This window comes from Gorilla gorilla, chromosome 11, assembly GCF_029281585.2.
Source record: "Gorilla gorilla gorilla isolate KB3781 chromosome 11, NHGRI_mGorGor1-v2.1_pri, whole genome shotgun sequence".
NCBI lineage: Eukaryota > Metazoa > Chordata > Mammalia > Primates > Hominidae > Gorilla > Gorilla gorilla.
Window position 1 is genome coordinate 103,278,984 of NC_073235.2, and position 18,180 is coordinate 103,297,163.

General features: G+C 38.5%; 1 protein-coding gene and 1 pseudogene across 1 annotated transcript in view; both read left to right on the forward strand.

The window, feature by feature from the left end:
* LOC115933782 (aldehyde oxidase 4-like) overlaps nt 1-18,180 on the forward strand; it is a 72,266-nt gene that overhangs the window by 33,072 nt on the left and 21,014 nt on the right. Inside the window, 8 exon segments of the mRNA XM_031008849.2 lie at nt 1,261-1,445; nt 2,516-2,678; nt 4,595-4,687; nt 5,262-5,431; nt 6,046-6,160; nt 6,720-6,842; nt 8,629-8,725; nt 15,146-15,270. Of these exon segments, the coding sequence (XP_030864709.2) occupies nt 1,261-1,445; nt 2,516-2,678; nt 4,595-4,687; nt 5,262-5,431; nt 6,046-6,160; nt 6,720-6,842; nt 8,629-8,725; nt 15,146-15,270 (1,071 nt within the window).
* LOC109025143 (luc7-like protein 3) lies at nt 16,224-17,908 on the forward strand (annotated as a pseudogene).

Here is an 18,180-nt window from a genome sequence, read left to right on the forward strand (position 1 = left end):
AGGAAGGGTGATGGGGGTGAAGCATAGAAGATGGTAACCTTTGAATCAGTGGAGAGAAGGGAGGAGAACCTGAGGGCTGGGGATAGCAGTTTCGGAGGCCAGGGAGTGGGGCACGGGGCTGGAGCAGCCCGTGAGTGAGACTGAGAGGGCAGCTGGGCTCCATCGCTAAACAGATCCATTGCTCTGTCAAGGAGTTTGTATGTGTTCTAACAGATGGCCGCCTTTGAAGGCTTTAAAGCAAAGTAAAAATTAAATGAAAGTGGTATTTTAAGAACATAAATGGAGTAGAAAGATAGAGGATAAATACGACGGGGAAGAGACTAAAGAGTGAATGACCAGTTAGGAGGCTAATGCAGCACTTCGGGCAATAAATCGGGAGACGGTGAGGAGGGCAGTGGCAGCAGGAATGGAGAGGAAAGTCCCCACCCATCAGTACAGCAGAGTAAATATGATCAGTGTGTCTCAAACACCAGTATTTTGTATGACAGAAATGTTTTATCCTTGACAAGGTCCATGATGGTAGGATTTAATCTCTCCCCCGCACCTGCCAAGATGCTGGCCGCACAAAGAGGCTTTGCCACTTCATGGCTCCAGTGTTCCACTTTAGTCATGAGATTCAACCAAGAATAACAGGCCTACCCCTAGAAAGAACTGGGGAAACCAGTAGTCCAGTGGTTTTCAAGCTTTTTCTTTCTTTTTTTTTTTTTTAACAGTACAACTCTTTATTCTAATGAAATTTACATAGAACAGCAAACTAAAACAGATGAAACTGAAGCTGTGGCAGTTCCATCTAAGACCCATCCCATCTGCCGATCTTCCCCTCATTCCACTCAGCAGCCCCTAAGGCACCACCTGATCTAACCCAACCTTTTCACTTTAAAGAAAATTAAGAGCCAGTTTTTTACGTCACTTGCCTGAGGCCACATGTGACCATTCAGAGTTCAAAGGCATAAAGCTTAGCCAATAAGCATAGACTCTGGAGTCAGGCTGCTTGGCTTTGAACCCCAGTTCTGCCACTTGCTGTGTGACCTTGTGAAAGTTACTTAACCTCCCAGTTTCCTCATCATACATTGGAAATGGGCAGACTTGTTGTAAGGACTAAGTATTAATATATATGAACCACATCAGACAGTACCCGTATATGGTATATATGTCAACTATAGTCAATCACAGTGCCTAGAGATACACTCATCGAAGGCATTGCTGTATGGCAGACAGTAGAGTAAGTACTCAATGTTCTGAGTGTTTTCCTATCTCCAGTGGCACTTTGTGTTTGGACTCCAGATGGCCCAGTGTCAGGAGAATGCATTTGCCATTGTCAATGCTGGGATGAATGTGAAGTTTGAAGATGGCACAAACACAATCAAGGAACTTCAAATGTTCTATGGAAGCGTGGGCCCCACCATTGTCTCTGCAAGCCAAACCTGCAAGCAGCTCATTGGGAGGTGTGTGATAGTACATCTGGGGCATGAAACTCAGGCCTTTCTAGTTTAGATTTTTTTAATGAAACTAGCCCTTGGGGAATTTTTTCTGATTATAAAAATACATACAATCATTTAGAAAATTTAAGCACTGAAGAAAAGTATAAAGTAAAAGCCACCCAAAAGCTGCCCTCTTTAAGGTACAATGATTCTTTTATTACAGGTTTCTGCAATGCGATTAATGCACAAATTACTTGGTTTGAGTAGATATTTTCTTTAAATTTTCACTTTTAATTAGCCTGTATAGTAAGTCTCCAATACTGTATCCTAAGACATCTGAAAATGTCCTTAAGCCACATTTAAAAAAGATGAAATGTTTAAAAGGTTAAATGGCCTCCCTCCTGTCACTCTCATTATCACTAACATTTGAAAAGTAATTTTTAAAAAGTTTCCAACTAGTGCTTCTACAATACTTTTTATCCACTCATTGTCAACAATTAGAACTTAATGTGAGTTTTTTCTCAGATACAAAAATAACTTCATGCTTCCAAAAATTTATATAGAAACATTGATTTCTGAAATATTTTACTGCTATCTTCAATAATTTGGTTATTTACCTAGCACAGTGTGTATGCCAGGCAGCCATCTAGTTGCTAGAGATATAGCAGTGGACAAGAGCAACAAAGTCCAAGATCTCAGGAAGCTTTGGTTTTAGTGGTTTTTTAACCCAGGTATTTAAGGCAAATCAACATTCCCAATCCTGGAAATGAAAAATAATAATATAGGAGGACTTAATGTGGAAAGTTTGGGAACCACTGCATCAGATACTAAAGAGAGCTAACAAACTCTCTTGAAGATATTTTGTCTAGACTTCAAAGGTGGATACAACTTGCTCTCCATCTTTCCTTGCATGTCAGTTTAGTGTCTGTCTTTGCCTACAAGGATGCTCAATTGCAGATTATTTTTAATAGTAAAGAAAGTAAAATTAAACTAAAATCCAGCAACAGGGAAATTGCGAGACAAATTACGGCACATTCAAATATGATATTCTGTCTTTGCCTCTTCTATGAAACATTAACATTCTTTCCTACTAGGCAATGGGATGATCAAATGCTGAGTGATGCCTGCCGATGGGTCCTGCATGAGATCTACATCCCACCAGCAGCTGAGGGTGGCATGGTGGAGTACAGGCAAACCCTCATCATCAGCCTCCTCTTCAAATTCTACCTGAAAGTGAGGCGAGGACTGAATCAAATGGTAAATGGCTTCTCTGGGTTTCAGGGTGCCTTGACATTCTCAGCATAGATCTGCACATGAAGGACTTCCCCTGCCTGCCTTTGATAACACGTGGAGGCTTTCTGGGCTGGGGCCCTCAATGTGGTTCTTCCCAGCCTCCAACGTCTCCTTCTGGGCCACTTTGCTCCTCTCCTTCCCTCTCTCTTCCTCACCCCTTGGCTGAGAAAGGGACAACTTTATTACACCCATTTGCCTTATCTGTGTGACAAACACTAACATGCAAGATCAGATTGACCTACAGTAGTGAAAAGCCTTCGGTAAGTAAATCCATGTCTTTTCCATTTTTAAAGAACATGCTCTTATTAAAATAATAAGTAAAATTAAAATAATACTTTACTGTTTAGAAAATGTGAATAAGTTAAAAAGGAGGAGAAAATCTTTTATAATCCCATCACCCATAGATAAACACTATTACTATTTTGGTGTGCGTCCTTCAAAACCCTTCATTATGGATGTATATGTATATGTGTATGTATCTGTATAACTGTGTAGTATAGCTTGCTTATTTCATTTAGTAATGTAATCATCTTTCAATGACATTAAATATTCTTCAGTGACATCATGACATAATCATTGCATGGCATGTTTAGGGATAGATGCACCATTCATTATTTGATCCATTCCTTATTTTTGACATTTAGATTGTTTTTACTTTTCTGTTAACTATTTTTTTAGCCTAGCCTAGTTTAAAATAACCCCACAGCAGTGTTTCTCCGAATATGATCCATGACCATGAGTGCCTCCTTGATGAGCCACGAGGTGATCCCAAAATGGCAGACAGGTGACTACACCTACATCCCTTTCATGACTGAGAGCTTTGCTCTCTTAGTTCAGCCAGTCCTTTTTATTATTTTATTAACCTTATTTATTATTATTATTTTAGTATATTCTGTTATATGTTATACACTCTATTATGTATTATATAACGTTCAATAGAAAAATATATAATCAGTATATAATTGTATACATATTCAGTCTAAAAATATGTAAGTATATATTTCATAGATTATATCACATATAAAATCCATATTAATGGTATTGATAATTAAACTTTATCAATATATAATACATAATAGGTATAAAAGAAAAACATTCAATCGGTTATCATACATTTAATAGATTAGCCTATTTAATAGATTATCATATATTATCTTACATATTACCTTCTATTTATTATATATTCTATCATTATAAATGAATTCAAAATATGGAGAAGCAAAATTTTTTAAATGAACTGTAATCTAATAATTCTACCATAACCACTATTAACATTTTGGAATACATACTTTTACATTTTTATATATTTTTTGTAAGACATGGGATCATACTGTACATAAATTTTTGTAACTTTTTTTTTACTTAACTATCCATTAAAGATAATTCTGCAAAGTTATTTTTTATAACTGCAGAATATTGTACTTGGATGTACCATAATTTCTCTATTGTTGGATATTTGGTTTAATTCTAGTTTCCTTACTATCACAAATAATCTGCAATTGAACATCCTTGTAGATTAATCTTTCCCTACTCCCTCAGTTGTTTATTTGAGATACATGCCCACAAGACTGGCCCAGGTTTGGAAACACAACCTCCATTTAGAAGTGTCCATATTTCCATTCACTCAAAAAAAGACCTTGTCCTGAAAGGAAATCTTTACTTCCTGGAAATAACATTTATTTCTCTGTGCACATAAATAGATGTAGTTATTATTCAAGCAACTGCTACTAGCTTAGGGAACTCGAAGCTCAGAGCTATTTCCCAGAAGAACTGGCATCTAAGATCTAAAAGAATAGATTGGATAACTTTATTTCCATATGTGTTTTTCCAAGCTACTCACTCAGATTGTAAAATTAACTGTGAAATAATCTTCTGTTCAGGATCCCCAGAAGTTTCCCGACATCCCAGAACAGTTCATGAGTGTTCTAGAAGACTTCCCCATTGAAACACCCCAAGGAATTCAGATGTTTCAGGTTGGTGGACAGGGTTTTTTGTTTTTTAATGTTTATGCATTCAGATGTGTGCATTATGCATACTTCTCCTTCTTTTCAATAACTGTATTTAAGATAACATCTGTTGAAGCCAGCTGATGTTACCTATTACTATACACACACAACTTGCTTGGTTTAGCTTCTATGCTTTTACTCAAGGCTACACAGGAATTAGATTCTGAATCATTGTTCTCCACTGTTTTCAGTTTAGTTACCTCCTTTGCTTGCCCAATACCTGTTCTTCCTTTAAAACCCAAGTCAATATTTAGTGCCTCTACAAAGCCTTCTCTGCTTTATTACAACCACCCTGAATCTAGGATGTCTTTTTTAGGGGGTTAAGAGGGGAATTGTAACCAGAATATAATCCCTTACCATAGTACTGAATACTTAATGGATATTTATTAACCTGGACTCATGGATATGGATACCCAACTGCCTATAATTTTTTTGTTTTTTGATTTTTTCCCTAACACGTGAGTAAGCCAGATATATCAGACCTAATTTTCAGAGCATGAGAATTCCTCTGGGCAAAATAACTTACTTTGTCCATTAACAGTGTGTGGATCCCTACCAACCCCCACAAGATCCAGTTGGACACCCAGTCATGCACCAGTCGGCCATTAAACACACCACAGGGGAAGCTATATATGTTGATGACATGCCCTGCATCGACCAAGAACTCTTCCTGGCTCCAATCACCAGCACCAGAGCTCATGCAAAGATCATGTAAGGAAGTAAAAGAGATTCCTAATGTTACTGAAACACATTCATAGTTTCACATTCAAATCAAGAGCCTATTATATATTTAATTCAAATAAGAATATTAATTTCCAGCGTGGTGGCTCACACTTGTAATCCCAGGCCGAGGCAGGCAGATTGCTGGAGCTCAGTAGTTCGAGACCAGCATAGGCAACGTAGTGAAACTCCATCTCTACAAAAAATTAGCCAGGCATGGTGGCAGGTGCCTGTAGTCCCAACTACTGAGGAGGCTTCAGTGGGAGAATTACCTGAGTCCAGGAGACCAAGGCTGCAGTGAGTTTTGATCACGTCACTGCACTCCAGACTGGGCAACAGAGTGAGACCCTGTCTCACCAAAAAAAAAAAAAAAGAATATACATTTATTTTTCTGGTTGAGAATCAGTCATTTTTAAAGCATAGTTATGAACGAATCCAAGGTTATGAAAGAGTTAGAACATCTGCTAAATACTGACATTTTTCAACATAGAATATTGCTCCACAATTTAGACATGACGTCCATTATAGTTTTTCCCTGTGTTTGAGGAATCACTGGGAACTTGCCCCTGCAACTTTAATATCTACCTTCAAATTTTCTCTCCTAGATCAATTGATATTTCAGAAGCCCTGGTACTTTCAGGTGTTGTTGATGTGATAACAGCAGAGGATGTTCCAGGAGATAATAACTATCAAGGAGAGGTTTTCTATGCACAGAATGAGGTGGGTGATTTATGTGTGGCTTATTATTCAAATACCTTGCTGGAGATGCCAAAATGATTTTTAGTTATGACTATAGCCATCCATGGATCCATGTTCACATCACAAAGACTTGTTGGAAACCAATGACTCCACCTCAGTGATTCTCAACTTCTCTCTTGAATTGTGGACCCTTTTGAGATTCTGATGAAAGCCAGAAGTCCTCAAAGAATACTTCTCAAAAGTTATGAGAGTCATAGAAGCAACACAGATCATAGGACATTGAAAGAACAAGCAGAATGTTAGGTTAATTGGATCACTGTGTTTGCTGTGGGAATGGTGAGTAATGTGGCCAAGGACAACCAGAAGGGAGATCATTAAAGCCAGATAATTAATTTCTACATTCAAATTTGTGCCCCCTAAGTCCCACTCAAACTGCTGTTGTAAATTTATTCTCATAGGTAGAAAATAATCTTGCTTTTGGTCACAAAAACCCAACAGGTAAATGTAGGAATGTGGAAACAGTAATTTCTTTTTAATGAGTCTGTGTTTTCGCTAATTACAACATGTGGCTTTTCTGCAGGTAATTTGCGTGGGTCAGATCATCCGCACTGTGGCCGCTGATACCTATGCTCATGCGAGAGAGGCAGCTAAAAAAGTGAAGATCGCTTATGAAGACATAGAGCCAAGGATTATCACAATAGAGGTAGTCAGACCGCTTTGTGTCTTCTAGAATGACTTGAGTGGTGGACTTGCGGCACAGTTCAACCTATGGACTCATAAAATAGTATAAGTTGGGCTCCATCTATACTTTGTTCAGTGTTACCTGTAGTTTTAGAGTGAAGGCTCCAGCAATTTGCTCCTAAAGACAGAAACTGAGCCCTTTCCTGCTTAGACTCCTCCTTCCCACCACTGCTTCTACAGGGACTCGTGGAAATGAAGCATTCTGTGCCCACTTCTCCTGTGGCCTCTTGCCAAGGCATGGGCTAAGAATGCAGATAAGCGACACCCGAAAAATGTCCTTATAACCTCATATACAAAAGTAGTCAGTGGGAAAATCTAGAGCACTGTGGAAATCGGAAAAAATGTAACACTTACTTTAACTATTGGGTCCTCTGTCTCCCTGCCCACTTACTGCTTAAGCACAGACAGGCTCTGGAGACAGACTACTAGGATTCGTCATGTGACTGTGCCACTAGTAGTCTCTTAATAGCAGCAAAAGCTTTAAACTCCTCCTACCTCAGCTTTTCCATCTGTAAAATGGTAACTCTAAAAGTACCTACACCAAAAGGTCATGGTACGTTTAAATGAGAGAATCCAAGTAAAATGCTTAGAATAGCACCTGGGACAGGGAATGCATTCAATAATCGTTACCTATCATTTTTGTTTTAGTTGTCATTAATGAGGGCAAGGACATGTCGTGTGGTCTTGTACTTTATATCCCCAGTGCCTAGCAAAGCTCTAAACCCATAGTAGATGCTCAATAAACATATGTTGGATGATAGAGGGATGGAGGAATCGACGGATAGATGGATGCATAAGCAATATGGACACCACCCCTCCCCCACCACCACCAAGTAGATTCAGTCTTGAGCATCCACTTAAATTCTCCCCTGTTCTTCCCAACAGTTGCCAAGTTCAAGTTTTTTCTAGTTATCCTTTAAATGTCCCCCTAAGGCTGCCCCTTTCTTTTCATCCTCACTTTCACTCCACCGTCCAGCCTAGTCCTCACCATCTTCTTTTCAGATTTACTACAAAAACCACTAAAAGCGGCTCTTTTCTTCCATTTCAGCCTATCTACCTAACATACTAACTTTCCTAAGTCACTAAGTTCATTAGGTCACTTTTCCTATTTAACACTGTGCCCTTAAATAAGGTCCAAACCCTTTAGTATCAAATCAAGGTCTTTAATAGTCCAGCCACATTCCACCTTTCAAAACCCATCTTCCACTGTCTCTTGATAGAAAACCTGTATCCTGGCCAGTCTGGCCTTGTGCTCATTTTGGCCCCTCAGCTTGGTTTCAACATCAAACTATTGTTGTATGATATGCCTTTGACTTCAAATGATTCAGGATCCAATTCGAGTCACCCATTCAAGGCCATTCCTGAGCATTCCGGGCCCCATCAGCCTCCTCCTTCTTGACCTCTCTTTACTCTTGAGTAACCCCCTAGCCCCAGAGTCAATACCTGACTGCCAAACTGCCTCAGATCATCACTCAGCAATGGAGAGGTGGGAAGCATGTTTATATACCCTTGTGTCCGCCTCAGCCCTTCCCCAGAGCACTGTACAAAATGAGCCACCAATGCCTATAATCCATTTGAATCCACCTTCTGCTGACTCTTCATGCAGCCCTGCCTCTGATTTTCTCAGTGTGATGAAGATCTGATACAGTAGGAACACGGAGCATGGAATTTTGATGGGAAACAAATAGTTTACTCGAATGCAAAAAAAAAATCTTTTGCTGTTGTTTTCATTTGTTTTTCCACTGCAGCAAGCCCTAGAGCACAATTCATTTCTTTTTGATGAGAAAAAAATCGAGCAAGGAAATGTAGAGCAAGCCTTTAAATATGTTGACCAAATCATCAAAGGTAAGTAATCTTAGTGAGAAAAGGGAAGCTTCTGAAGCTGAAGGCTCTAATTTCAATTATCTGGATTGAAAACTACCAAAACTATAAGGCAGTATTTCTCATTCAAGTGTGATTTTTACACAGTAATTTAAAATGCAGAGGAAATTTACAGCTTGGTGAATTTTTGTATATGTATAAACATGTGTAAATACTACCCACATCAGGACATAGAACGTGGCTGGGCGTAGTGTAATCCCAGCACTTTGGGAGGCCAAGGCAGGCAGATCACTTGAGGTCAGGAGTTTGAGACCAGCCTGGCCAACATGGTGAAACCTCGTCTCTAATAAAAATACAAAAATTAGCCAGGTGTGGTGGCACATGCCTGTAGTCCCAGCTACTAGGGAGGCTGAGGCATGGGAATCACTTGAACCTGGGAGGTGGAGGTTACAGTGAGCCAAGATTGCACCACTGTACTCCAGCCTGGATGACAGAATGAGACTCTGTCTCAAAAAATAAAAATAAAAAATTGTAAAAAGACATAGAAAATTTCTGCACCCCCAGCATGCTTCCATGTGTCCTCTCTTAGTAACCCCCCAAGGTATTATTCTAATATTTATCACTGTAAATTAGTTTTACCTCATTTGAACTTTACATAAATGGAATCTTATAACCTCTTTCATGCCTTCTGCTTTTATTTAACATTATGTATGAAAGATTCATCTATGTTGTTGCATAGATCAGTTTTTTTTCATTGGTAGTATTCTATTATGCAAATATTTCACAATTTATTCATTCATTCTACCATTGAGAACATTGGAGTTGTTTTTAATTTGGGGCCATTATGAATAAAATTTCTATAAACACTATTATGCTTACATTTTGGTGAACATAGCACTTATTTCTAATGGAATGTACCCAGGAATGAAATTGCTGAATAACAGCATTTTTTTATTTTTATTTTATTTTTTTTGAGACAGAGTCTCACCCTGTCGCCCAGGCTGGAGTGCAGTGGCATGATCTCAGCTCACTGCAAGCTCCGCTTCCCGGGTTCACACCATTCTCCTGCCTCAGCCTCCTGAGTAGCTGGGACTACAGGCGCCCGCCACCCCACCTGGCTAATTTTTTGTATTTTTAGTAGAGATGGGGTTTCACCATGTTGCCAGGATGGTCTCGATCTCCTGACCTTGTGATCCGCCCGCCTCAGCCTCCCAAAGTGCTGTGATTACAGGCGTGAGCCACGGCACCCGGCCAATAATAGCATATTTTGATGTTTAGCCTTGGTAGTTAATTTCAAGCATTAAAAAAAATAAAACATATCAATTATACTCCTGTTAGCAATCAAAAGAGTTCCATTGTTCCGCTGTTATCATCAGCCTTTTTAGTTTTATCTGATCTGATGGGTGTGGGTTGATATCTCATTGTGGTTGTAACTGGATTTCTTTGATGACTAATGATGTTGAGCTTTTTCATATGTGCATTGGTCATTTTTATATTCTCTTTGATGAAATGCCTGTTAAGTATTTTGCCTGTTTTTTAATTTCTTAAATTAAAAGTAATAATTAATTATAATTAATAATATAATTATGGCATTATAATTATATATAATTAATTTAAATACAATTAATGATATAATTAATTTATTTATAGGAGGTTTTTAATATATTTTTGATTGGTTGTGGGTATTGAAAATACCTTCCCTCAGCTGTGCCTTTGCACTTTCTTCGTGGTACCTTTTTATAAACAAAATTTCTTTTCTTTTCTTTTTTTTTTTTTTCAGACAGGGTCTTACTGTGTTGCCCAGGCTGGAGTACAGTGGCACATTCTCCGCTCACTGCAGCCTCAACCTCTTGGTCTCAATCAGTCCTCCCACCTCAGCCTCCTAAGTAGCTGGGACTACAGGCATGCACCACCATGCCCAGCTAATCTTTGTATTTTTTGTAGAGATGGGGTTTTTCCATGTTGCCTAGGCTGGTCTCAAACTCCTGGGCTCAAACGATCCCCCGTCCTTAGCCTCCCAAAGTGCTGGGATTACAGTGTGAGCCACCATGCCAAGACAATTTCTTCCGTTTATTTATTTATTTATTTATTTATTTATTTATTTATTTATTTATTTATTTTTGAGATGAAGTTTCACTCTTGTTGCCCAGGCTGGAGTGCAATGGAGTGGTCTCGACTTGCTGCAACCTCCATCTCCCAGGTTCAAGCAATTCTCCTGCCTCAGCCTCCCTAGTAGCTGGGATTACAGGCTTGCACCACTACACCCAGCTAATTTTTGTATTTTTAGTAAAGATGGGGTTTCACCATGTTGGCCAAGCTGGTCTCAAACTCCTGACCTCAGGTGATCTGCCTGCCTCAGCCTCCCAAAGTGCTGGGATTACAGGCGTGAGCCACCACGCCCAGCCCAATTTCTTCATTTTAATGAATATCAATTTATCAGTCTTTTATTTATAGTTAATGATTTTGTGCTCGTTGAAGAAATTTTTGCCTGTCCAAAGGTCATGAAGATATTCTCTTAAGTTTTCTCCTAGAAACTTGATTGTTTTAGCTTTTGCACTTAGGTCTATGATTCACCTCAAGTTAAATTTTCTGTATGATGTGAGATAGGAGTCAATATTCCATTTTTTTAATGTGGATATTCAATTGACCCAGCACCATTTATTGAAGACTATCCTTTCCCTTACTGAATTGCAGTGCAGCTTTTGCTGTTTTCCAGATGTCTACATATGTGTTGTTCTATTTCTGAGTTCTCTATCATATTCTATTTGTCTATTTACCTATCTTGCTAATACCAGTGTCTGACTTGCTGTAACTTTATAGTGAGTCTTAAAACCTGATAATTTAAGGTACTTTTGCTGCTGCTTCTTCAATATGACCTTAGCTATTATAGATCCTTTGCATTTTCAGATAAATTTATCATTAGTTCATAAATCCCACCAAAAATAATCTGTTGGGATTTTGGTTGGGATTGCATTGAAACAATATATCAATTTGAGAGAATTGAAATCTTAACAATATTATGTCTTCTAATCCATAAGCATGGTAGACATTGCCTTTTATCTAGGTTTTCTTTAACTTCTCTCAGTAATTTTTAGTTTTCACTATAGAGATCTTGCACCTCCTTTTTAATATTTATTCCTAGTATTTTATGCTTTGTGAGACTATGTTTATTTTTATTTAACTTTCTGCTTATTGTGTCTAGTATATAAGAACACGGTTAATTTTTGTATATTGATCTTATATCTAGCAATTTTGCTTAATTCATTTACTATTTTAACAGACTTAGAGATTCTCTTGAATTTTCTATATACACAGTTGTATGACAGTTTTATTTATCTTTTCCAACCTTGACACTATTATTTGTTCATTGATTTGTTTAGACTTAATGTTCTGGCTAAGATTCTTTTTTAAGTTCTAGGTTTGTGTGTGTGTGTTCATGTGTGTGTATTTTAATTTTATTTAAGTTCTGGGGTACACATACAGGATGTGCAGGTCTGTTACATAGGTAAACATGTTCCATGGTAGTTTGCTTTCCCTATTAACCCATCACCTAAGTATTAAGCCCAACATGCATTAGCTATTTCTCCTGATGCTCTCTCTCCCCCTACCCCCCAACAGGCCCCAGTGTGTGTTGTTCACCTCCCTGTGTCCATGTGTTCTCATTGTTCAGCTCCCATTTATGAGTGAGAACATGCAGTGTTTGGTTTTCTGTTCCTGTGTTAGTGTGCAGAGGATAATGGCTTCCAGCTCCATTCATGACCATGCAAAGAACATTCCTCATTAAAAAGTGGGCAAAGGACATAAACAGAACCTTCTCAAAAGAAGACATTTATGCAGCCAACAACCAGATGAAAAAAAGCTCAACATCGCTGATCATTAGAGAAATGCAAATCAAAATCACAGTGAGATACCATCTCATGCCAGTCAGAATGGCTTTTACTAAAAATTCAAAACAACAGATGGTAGCAAGGCTGCAGAGAAATAGGAATGCTTTTCCACCATTGGTGGGAATGTATATTAGTTCTACCATTGTAGAAGACAGTGTGGCGATTCCTCAAAGATCTAAAACCAGAAATGCCATTTGACCCAGCGATCTCATTACTGGGTATATACCCAAAGGAATACAAATCATTCGGTTATAAAGACACATGCGTATGCATGTTCATTGCAGCACTACTGACAATAGCAAAGACATGGAATCAACCCAAATGCCCATCAGTGATAGACTGGATAGAGAAAATGTAGCACATATACACCATGGTATATTATACAGCCATAAAAAAGATTTTTTATATTTTAAAAAATAGCAATATTGGCTGGGCGCATTGGCTCATACCTGTAATTCCAGCACTTTGGGAGGCTGAGGCGGGCGGATCACCTGAGGTCAGGAGTTCAAGACCAGTCTGGCCAACATGGTGAAACCAGGTCTCTACTAAAAATACAAAAATTAGCAAGCCTGGTATCAAGCACCAGTAATCCCAGCTACTTGGGGGGCTGAGGCAGGAGAATCACTTGATCCCAGGAAGCAGAGGTTGCAATGAGCCAAGATCATGCCACTGCACTCCGGCCTGGGTAGCAACAGCAAAACTCCATCTCAAAACACAGACACACACACACACACACATTACCTAGATCCCACCTCAGACCAGTCAAATTAAAATATTGGAATATGGAAAAATGGTATTAATATTTTTTTAAAAGCTTCCCCAAGTGATGCTAATGTGTGGCCAGATAACCACAGCTGTCTTTACTAAGAGAATCACTGCTGGTCTTTGGTAAGAAAAAGGAGTAATTTTCGCAGGATCTATTACATTCTTCTAAGTAACTAGAATGGCAAGTGGTATAAGCTTTTATCTTTTATTAAAACCTGAGAGACCTTTAGAATGCATATTTCCTAACATCATTCTGTTTAAGTGAAAAATGTAGACTGCTTCCCAATTATAAAAACAATGCACTACCGTGTAAGAATAGTTGGATACAACCAGTAAACTCATGAGAGATGTTCAGATGTTTGACAGTAACTACTACTTATACCAAACATTCATTACTCCATAAGACTTTATTTTAAAAATTAAATGAGATTTTATAAAACCTATAAATTTGGGTCAAAGATGATTTAATAATAATAATATCAGCTAACACTTGTCAAGTACTTACTGTGCCAGACGCCATGCTAAGCATTTTACATGTATTATATTATTTAATCCTAATAACAATCCTAGGAGATTAATATTATTATTAAACTTATTTTAAGCTACTATTTACTGCTTACTATTTAACATGCAAGCAGAACAACTCAGCAGATAATTGGCTGAGGTCTCATGTTCAGTTATCAGTAGAACCAGGACTGGCTGATCCCAAGGCCCTAGCTCTTAAGCACCATGGTATATATGTTTTTAATTATTGTTCTCACCCAGAGGGCAGCAGAGAAACAGGGTACCATTTGGAACCTTTGCCGTTTGGGATTTCGGAAATTGTGAGAGTTCAGAATTTTGGCGCAAGTAGGAAATTTGAAACATGAAAGGAATTTTGGCAGGAATGACTAAGAGTCACACAGCAGTCCAATATGGAGAAGTGTGGTGTCATGGTTCACAATATGAGTCAGTCAGGTTGCCTAGGTTTGAATCCCAGCTCCGCCACTTACTATCTGTGTCACCTTGGGCAGCTTACTTCACCTATCCATGTCTCAGCTTCCCTATCTGGCAAGATGGGGGTAATGACACATGCCTCATAGGATTGATATAAGGATTAAGTGAATTAATTATCTATAAAGTGCTAAGCCTTAGAAAAATACCTAGTGTATTGTCAACACTATCTAATTGTTAAGTAGATAAATTTGGGTTTAAAATATGCCACTTTCACATAAGGATTATTTTGAGCTGAAGGCAATTAAGAAGCAGCAGACACAGAAAAAAGTTATCTACTCTCCTCCTATTGACCTAAAAGTAGGGCATAAATGTCCCTTTATGAAGGTGTTTCTTGACCCCTCTCTTGTACCAGGATGAGCAGAACAGGAGACAACTCCAGACTCTTATCAGCCCAGAGATGACACTGAGAGAAATCTGCATAACAAACCTCACTAAAATAACCCTTATCCTCCATTAATTTCCCCTATATATTTCTCTCTCCACAATTTACCACCCCCAGAAGCTCAAAACCCATTTCCTTTGTCTTCTCACTTCTCCACAAATGTATTGTCATTTGTTAAAATAGTATATAAGCTTCTGGGTCTAACCACCTAATCACCTCTTTGGGATTTTCCATTCATTTCCATGACCCCCTCGCATATGCATATGAAAAAAAACTTTTTTCTGCTGTTAAAAAAAAAAAACAGTCCAGCTCTCCATAAGCTAAAGCAACTCACTCTTCATAAGCAAAACACCACCAAGAGCTCCCATGTTGGAACTTATGACTAAACATTGCCTTGTGTTTTGTGCTTTACAGGTGAGGTCCATGTGGAAGGACAGGAACATTTTTACATGGAAACATCATCTATCCTGGCTCTCCCAAAAGAAGAAGATAAAGAAATGGTGTTACATCTTGGAACACAGTATCCAACCCGTGTGCAGGTAACTGGAGGAGATACAGGCTTCACCCCTAAGCAATTGTGTGATCACCTAGAAGTCAGTGGGCATCTACATCCTTTTCTGTAAACTGTGGAAGGTGATAAAGATCACCCCGAGGTCCCTTTTGGTAGGGGGTATGTGACTCTGGGTTCCAATGAACAACATGTATGTCCCAAAGTCACCATTGCCACCTATTATTAACATTTCCTGAGTAACAATCAGTCAGCTCCACAACAGCAGACATTTCCTTGAGAGTGACTGGGACACTGGATACCCACAGCCTGCCATAGCCCAGAAGCTAAGGCAGTATCAAAAGCAGTCCCAGTAAAGGATTTGAGTAGACATTTCTCCAAAGAAGATATGTGAATGAACAATAAGCACATGAAAAAATGCTCAGCATCATTAGTCATTAGGGAAATGCAAATCAAAACCACAATGAAATACCATTTCCCACCCACTAGAATGTCTATAATCAAAAAGACAGACAATAACAAGTGTTGACAAGGATGTAGAGAAACTGGAACCTTCAAACATTGCTGATGGGCATGAAAAATGGCACAGCCACTTTGAAAAATAGTTTGGTGGTTTCTTAGGATGTTAAACATAGACTGAACATATAATTCAGCAATTCTGCAAGTAAATATCTACCCAAGATAAATGAAAATATATGTCTACGAAAAAACTTATGAACAAATGTTCGTAGCAGCCTTACTCATAATAAACAAAAGTATAAACAACCCAATGTCCAGCTGATGAATGGAGAAACAAAATATGGTATATCCATGCAGTGGAATATTATTTAACCATAAAAAAGAATGGAGATTTTGTCTTGTTGGCTCCTGTGTAAAGGAGGCTTTTTGACCTGAGAGCAGGCTGAGGAGGTTGGTGACAGTGTCGCCAGCGTTTTTGTTGCTGGGTGCCTGGGCTGGTGGGAGAAACCGCACAAAGGAAGCACTATGATTTTGGCCACACAATTGTTGGATGAGTTAATGGGCTGGGACCAAAACCTCACCCTGGACAAGAAGCACAGCAACGTGGTGGGACCACAGAACATTTATAAATATTATCTCTGTGGTTTTTGCCCTGCAGAATTGTTCACATATACACATTCTGATCTTGGTCCATGTGAAAAAATTCATACTAAAAAGCTACAAAAACAGTATGAGAAAAGCTCTCATTTTATGAAAGTTGGCTATGAGAGAGGTTTTGTTTTTTGTTTTTTGTTTGTTTGTTTGTTTGTTTTGCCATACTTACAGAGCTTACTTGCAAAAGTAGAATGTAGAATCAGACGAGGCCATGCTCATTTGGCATTGTCTCAAAACCAGCAATCTTCTGGGGTGGCTGGCTCAACAGGCAAAAATGAAGAAAAAGTTCAGGTTCTAACAGACAATATTGATGTACTTCTGCAGAAGATTGAAGAATTAGGGTCCGAAGGAGAAGTAGAAACCCAGGGGATGATGAAATTAGTTGAACAATTAAAAGAAGAGAGAGAATTGCCTAGATCCATAACCTTGAAAATTGAAAGTTTTGCTGCACACACACACACAAAATGGAAGTCTGTGAAGTGTGTGGAGCCTTTTTGATAGTAGGAGATGACCAATCCTGGGTAGATGACCATTTGTTGGAAAAACAACACATGGGATATGCCAAAATTAAAACTACTGTAGAAGAATCAAAAGAAAAGTTAAGAAAAAGGACTCAAGAACCTGATCGTGATGAACGTCTAAAAAAGGAGAAGCAAGAAAGAGAAGAGAAAAAGAACCTGAGAGAGGAAGTGAAGGAGAAAGGAAAAGATGAAGGGAAGAGGAAGAAAGAGGAAAAAAAGGGCTTATGACAGAGAAAGAAGAAAGAGAAGTTGTTCATGAAATAGACACTTGATATGGTTTGGCTGTGTCCCCACCCAAATCTCACATTGAATTGTAATAATCTCCACGTGTCAAGGGCGGAGCCAGGTGGAGATAATTACCCATACTGTTCCTGTGGTAGTGAATAAGTCTCACAAGATCTGATGGTTTTATAAATGGGAGTTCCCCTGTACAAGTTTTCTTGCCTGCCGCCATGTAAGACATGACTTTGTTTTGCCTTTGCCTTCCACCGTGATTGTGAGGCCTTCCTAGCCATGTAGAACTGTGAGTCAATTAAACCTTTTTCCTTTATAAATTACCCAGTCTCAGGTATGTCTTTATTAGCAGTGTGAGAACAGACTAATATAGCACTCAAGCCAAACTTCAGACTGAAGATGCAGCAGGTCTCGGGACCACAAAAGATCATGAAGCAGAGAAAGAAGGTGTAGCAGAAGTAGAAATCAATGAAGAAGCAGAAGCCATGATCAATCAGAAAGAAAACATAGATCTCAAAGTCAGGATCAAAGAAGATCAAAAAGACAGAATTGAAAGTCTTATAAGCACAGGAGCAAAAGTTGGGACAAAGAACAAAATAGAAAATCCAAGGAGAAAAAGAGGATTTGATGATTAATAAAAAGTAGCGTGAAGTCTGGTAGTCGAGAAAAACAGAGTGAAGACACAAACATTGAATCAAAGGAAAGTGATACTAAGAATGAGGTCAATGGGACCAGTGAAGACATTAAATCTGAATGTGACACTCAGTTCAATTAAAACCGATCTGATAAGACCTCAAATCAGACAGAAGACTACTGTTCAAAGATTTTTGGAAGAATACTGAAAATGGCATAAAGTGAAGACTGACATTTAAAAAAATGAGGTGAAAGAAAGCTGTGGTGGCACAGAAAAAGTATAAAGCTCAATCAGTTTCTTAAATTGTTACTATTAAAAATTAATTCAGGACTGATGTAACCTACCAGATTTCAGAACATATGTTAATACTATATATGCCACTGAAAACTTAGGTCCTGTATCATATTTTTTTAAGACTTTTTTAAAAATTTTACTTAAA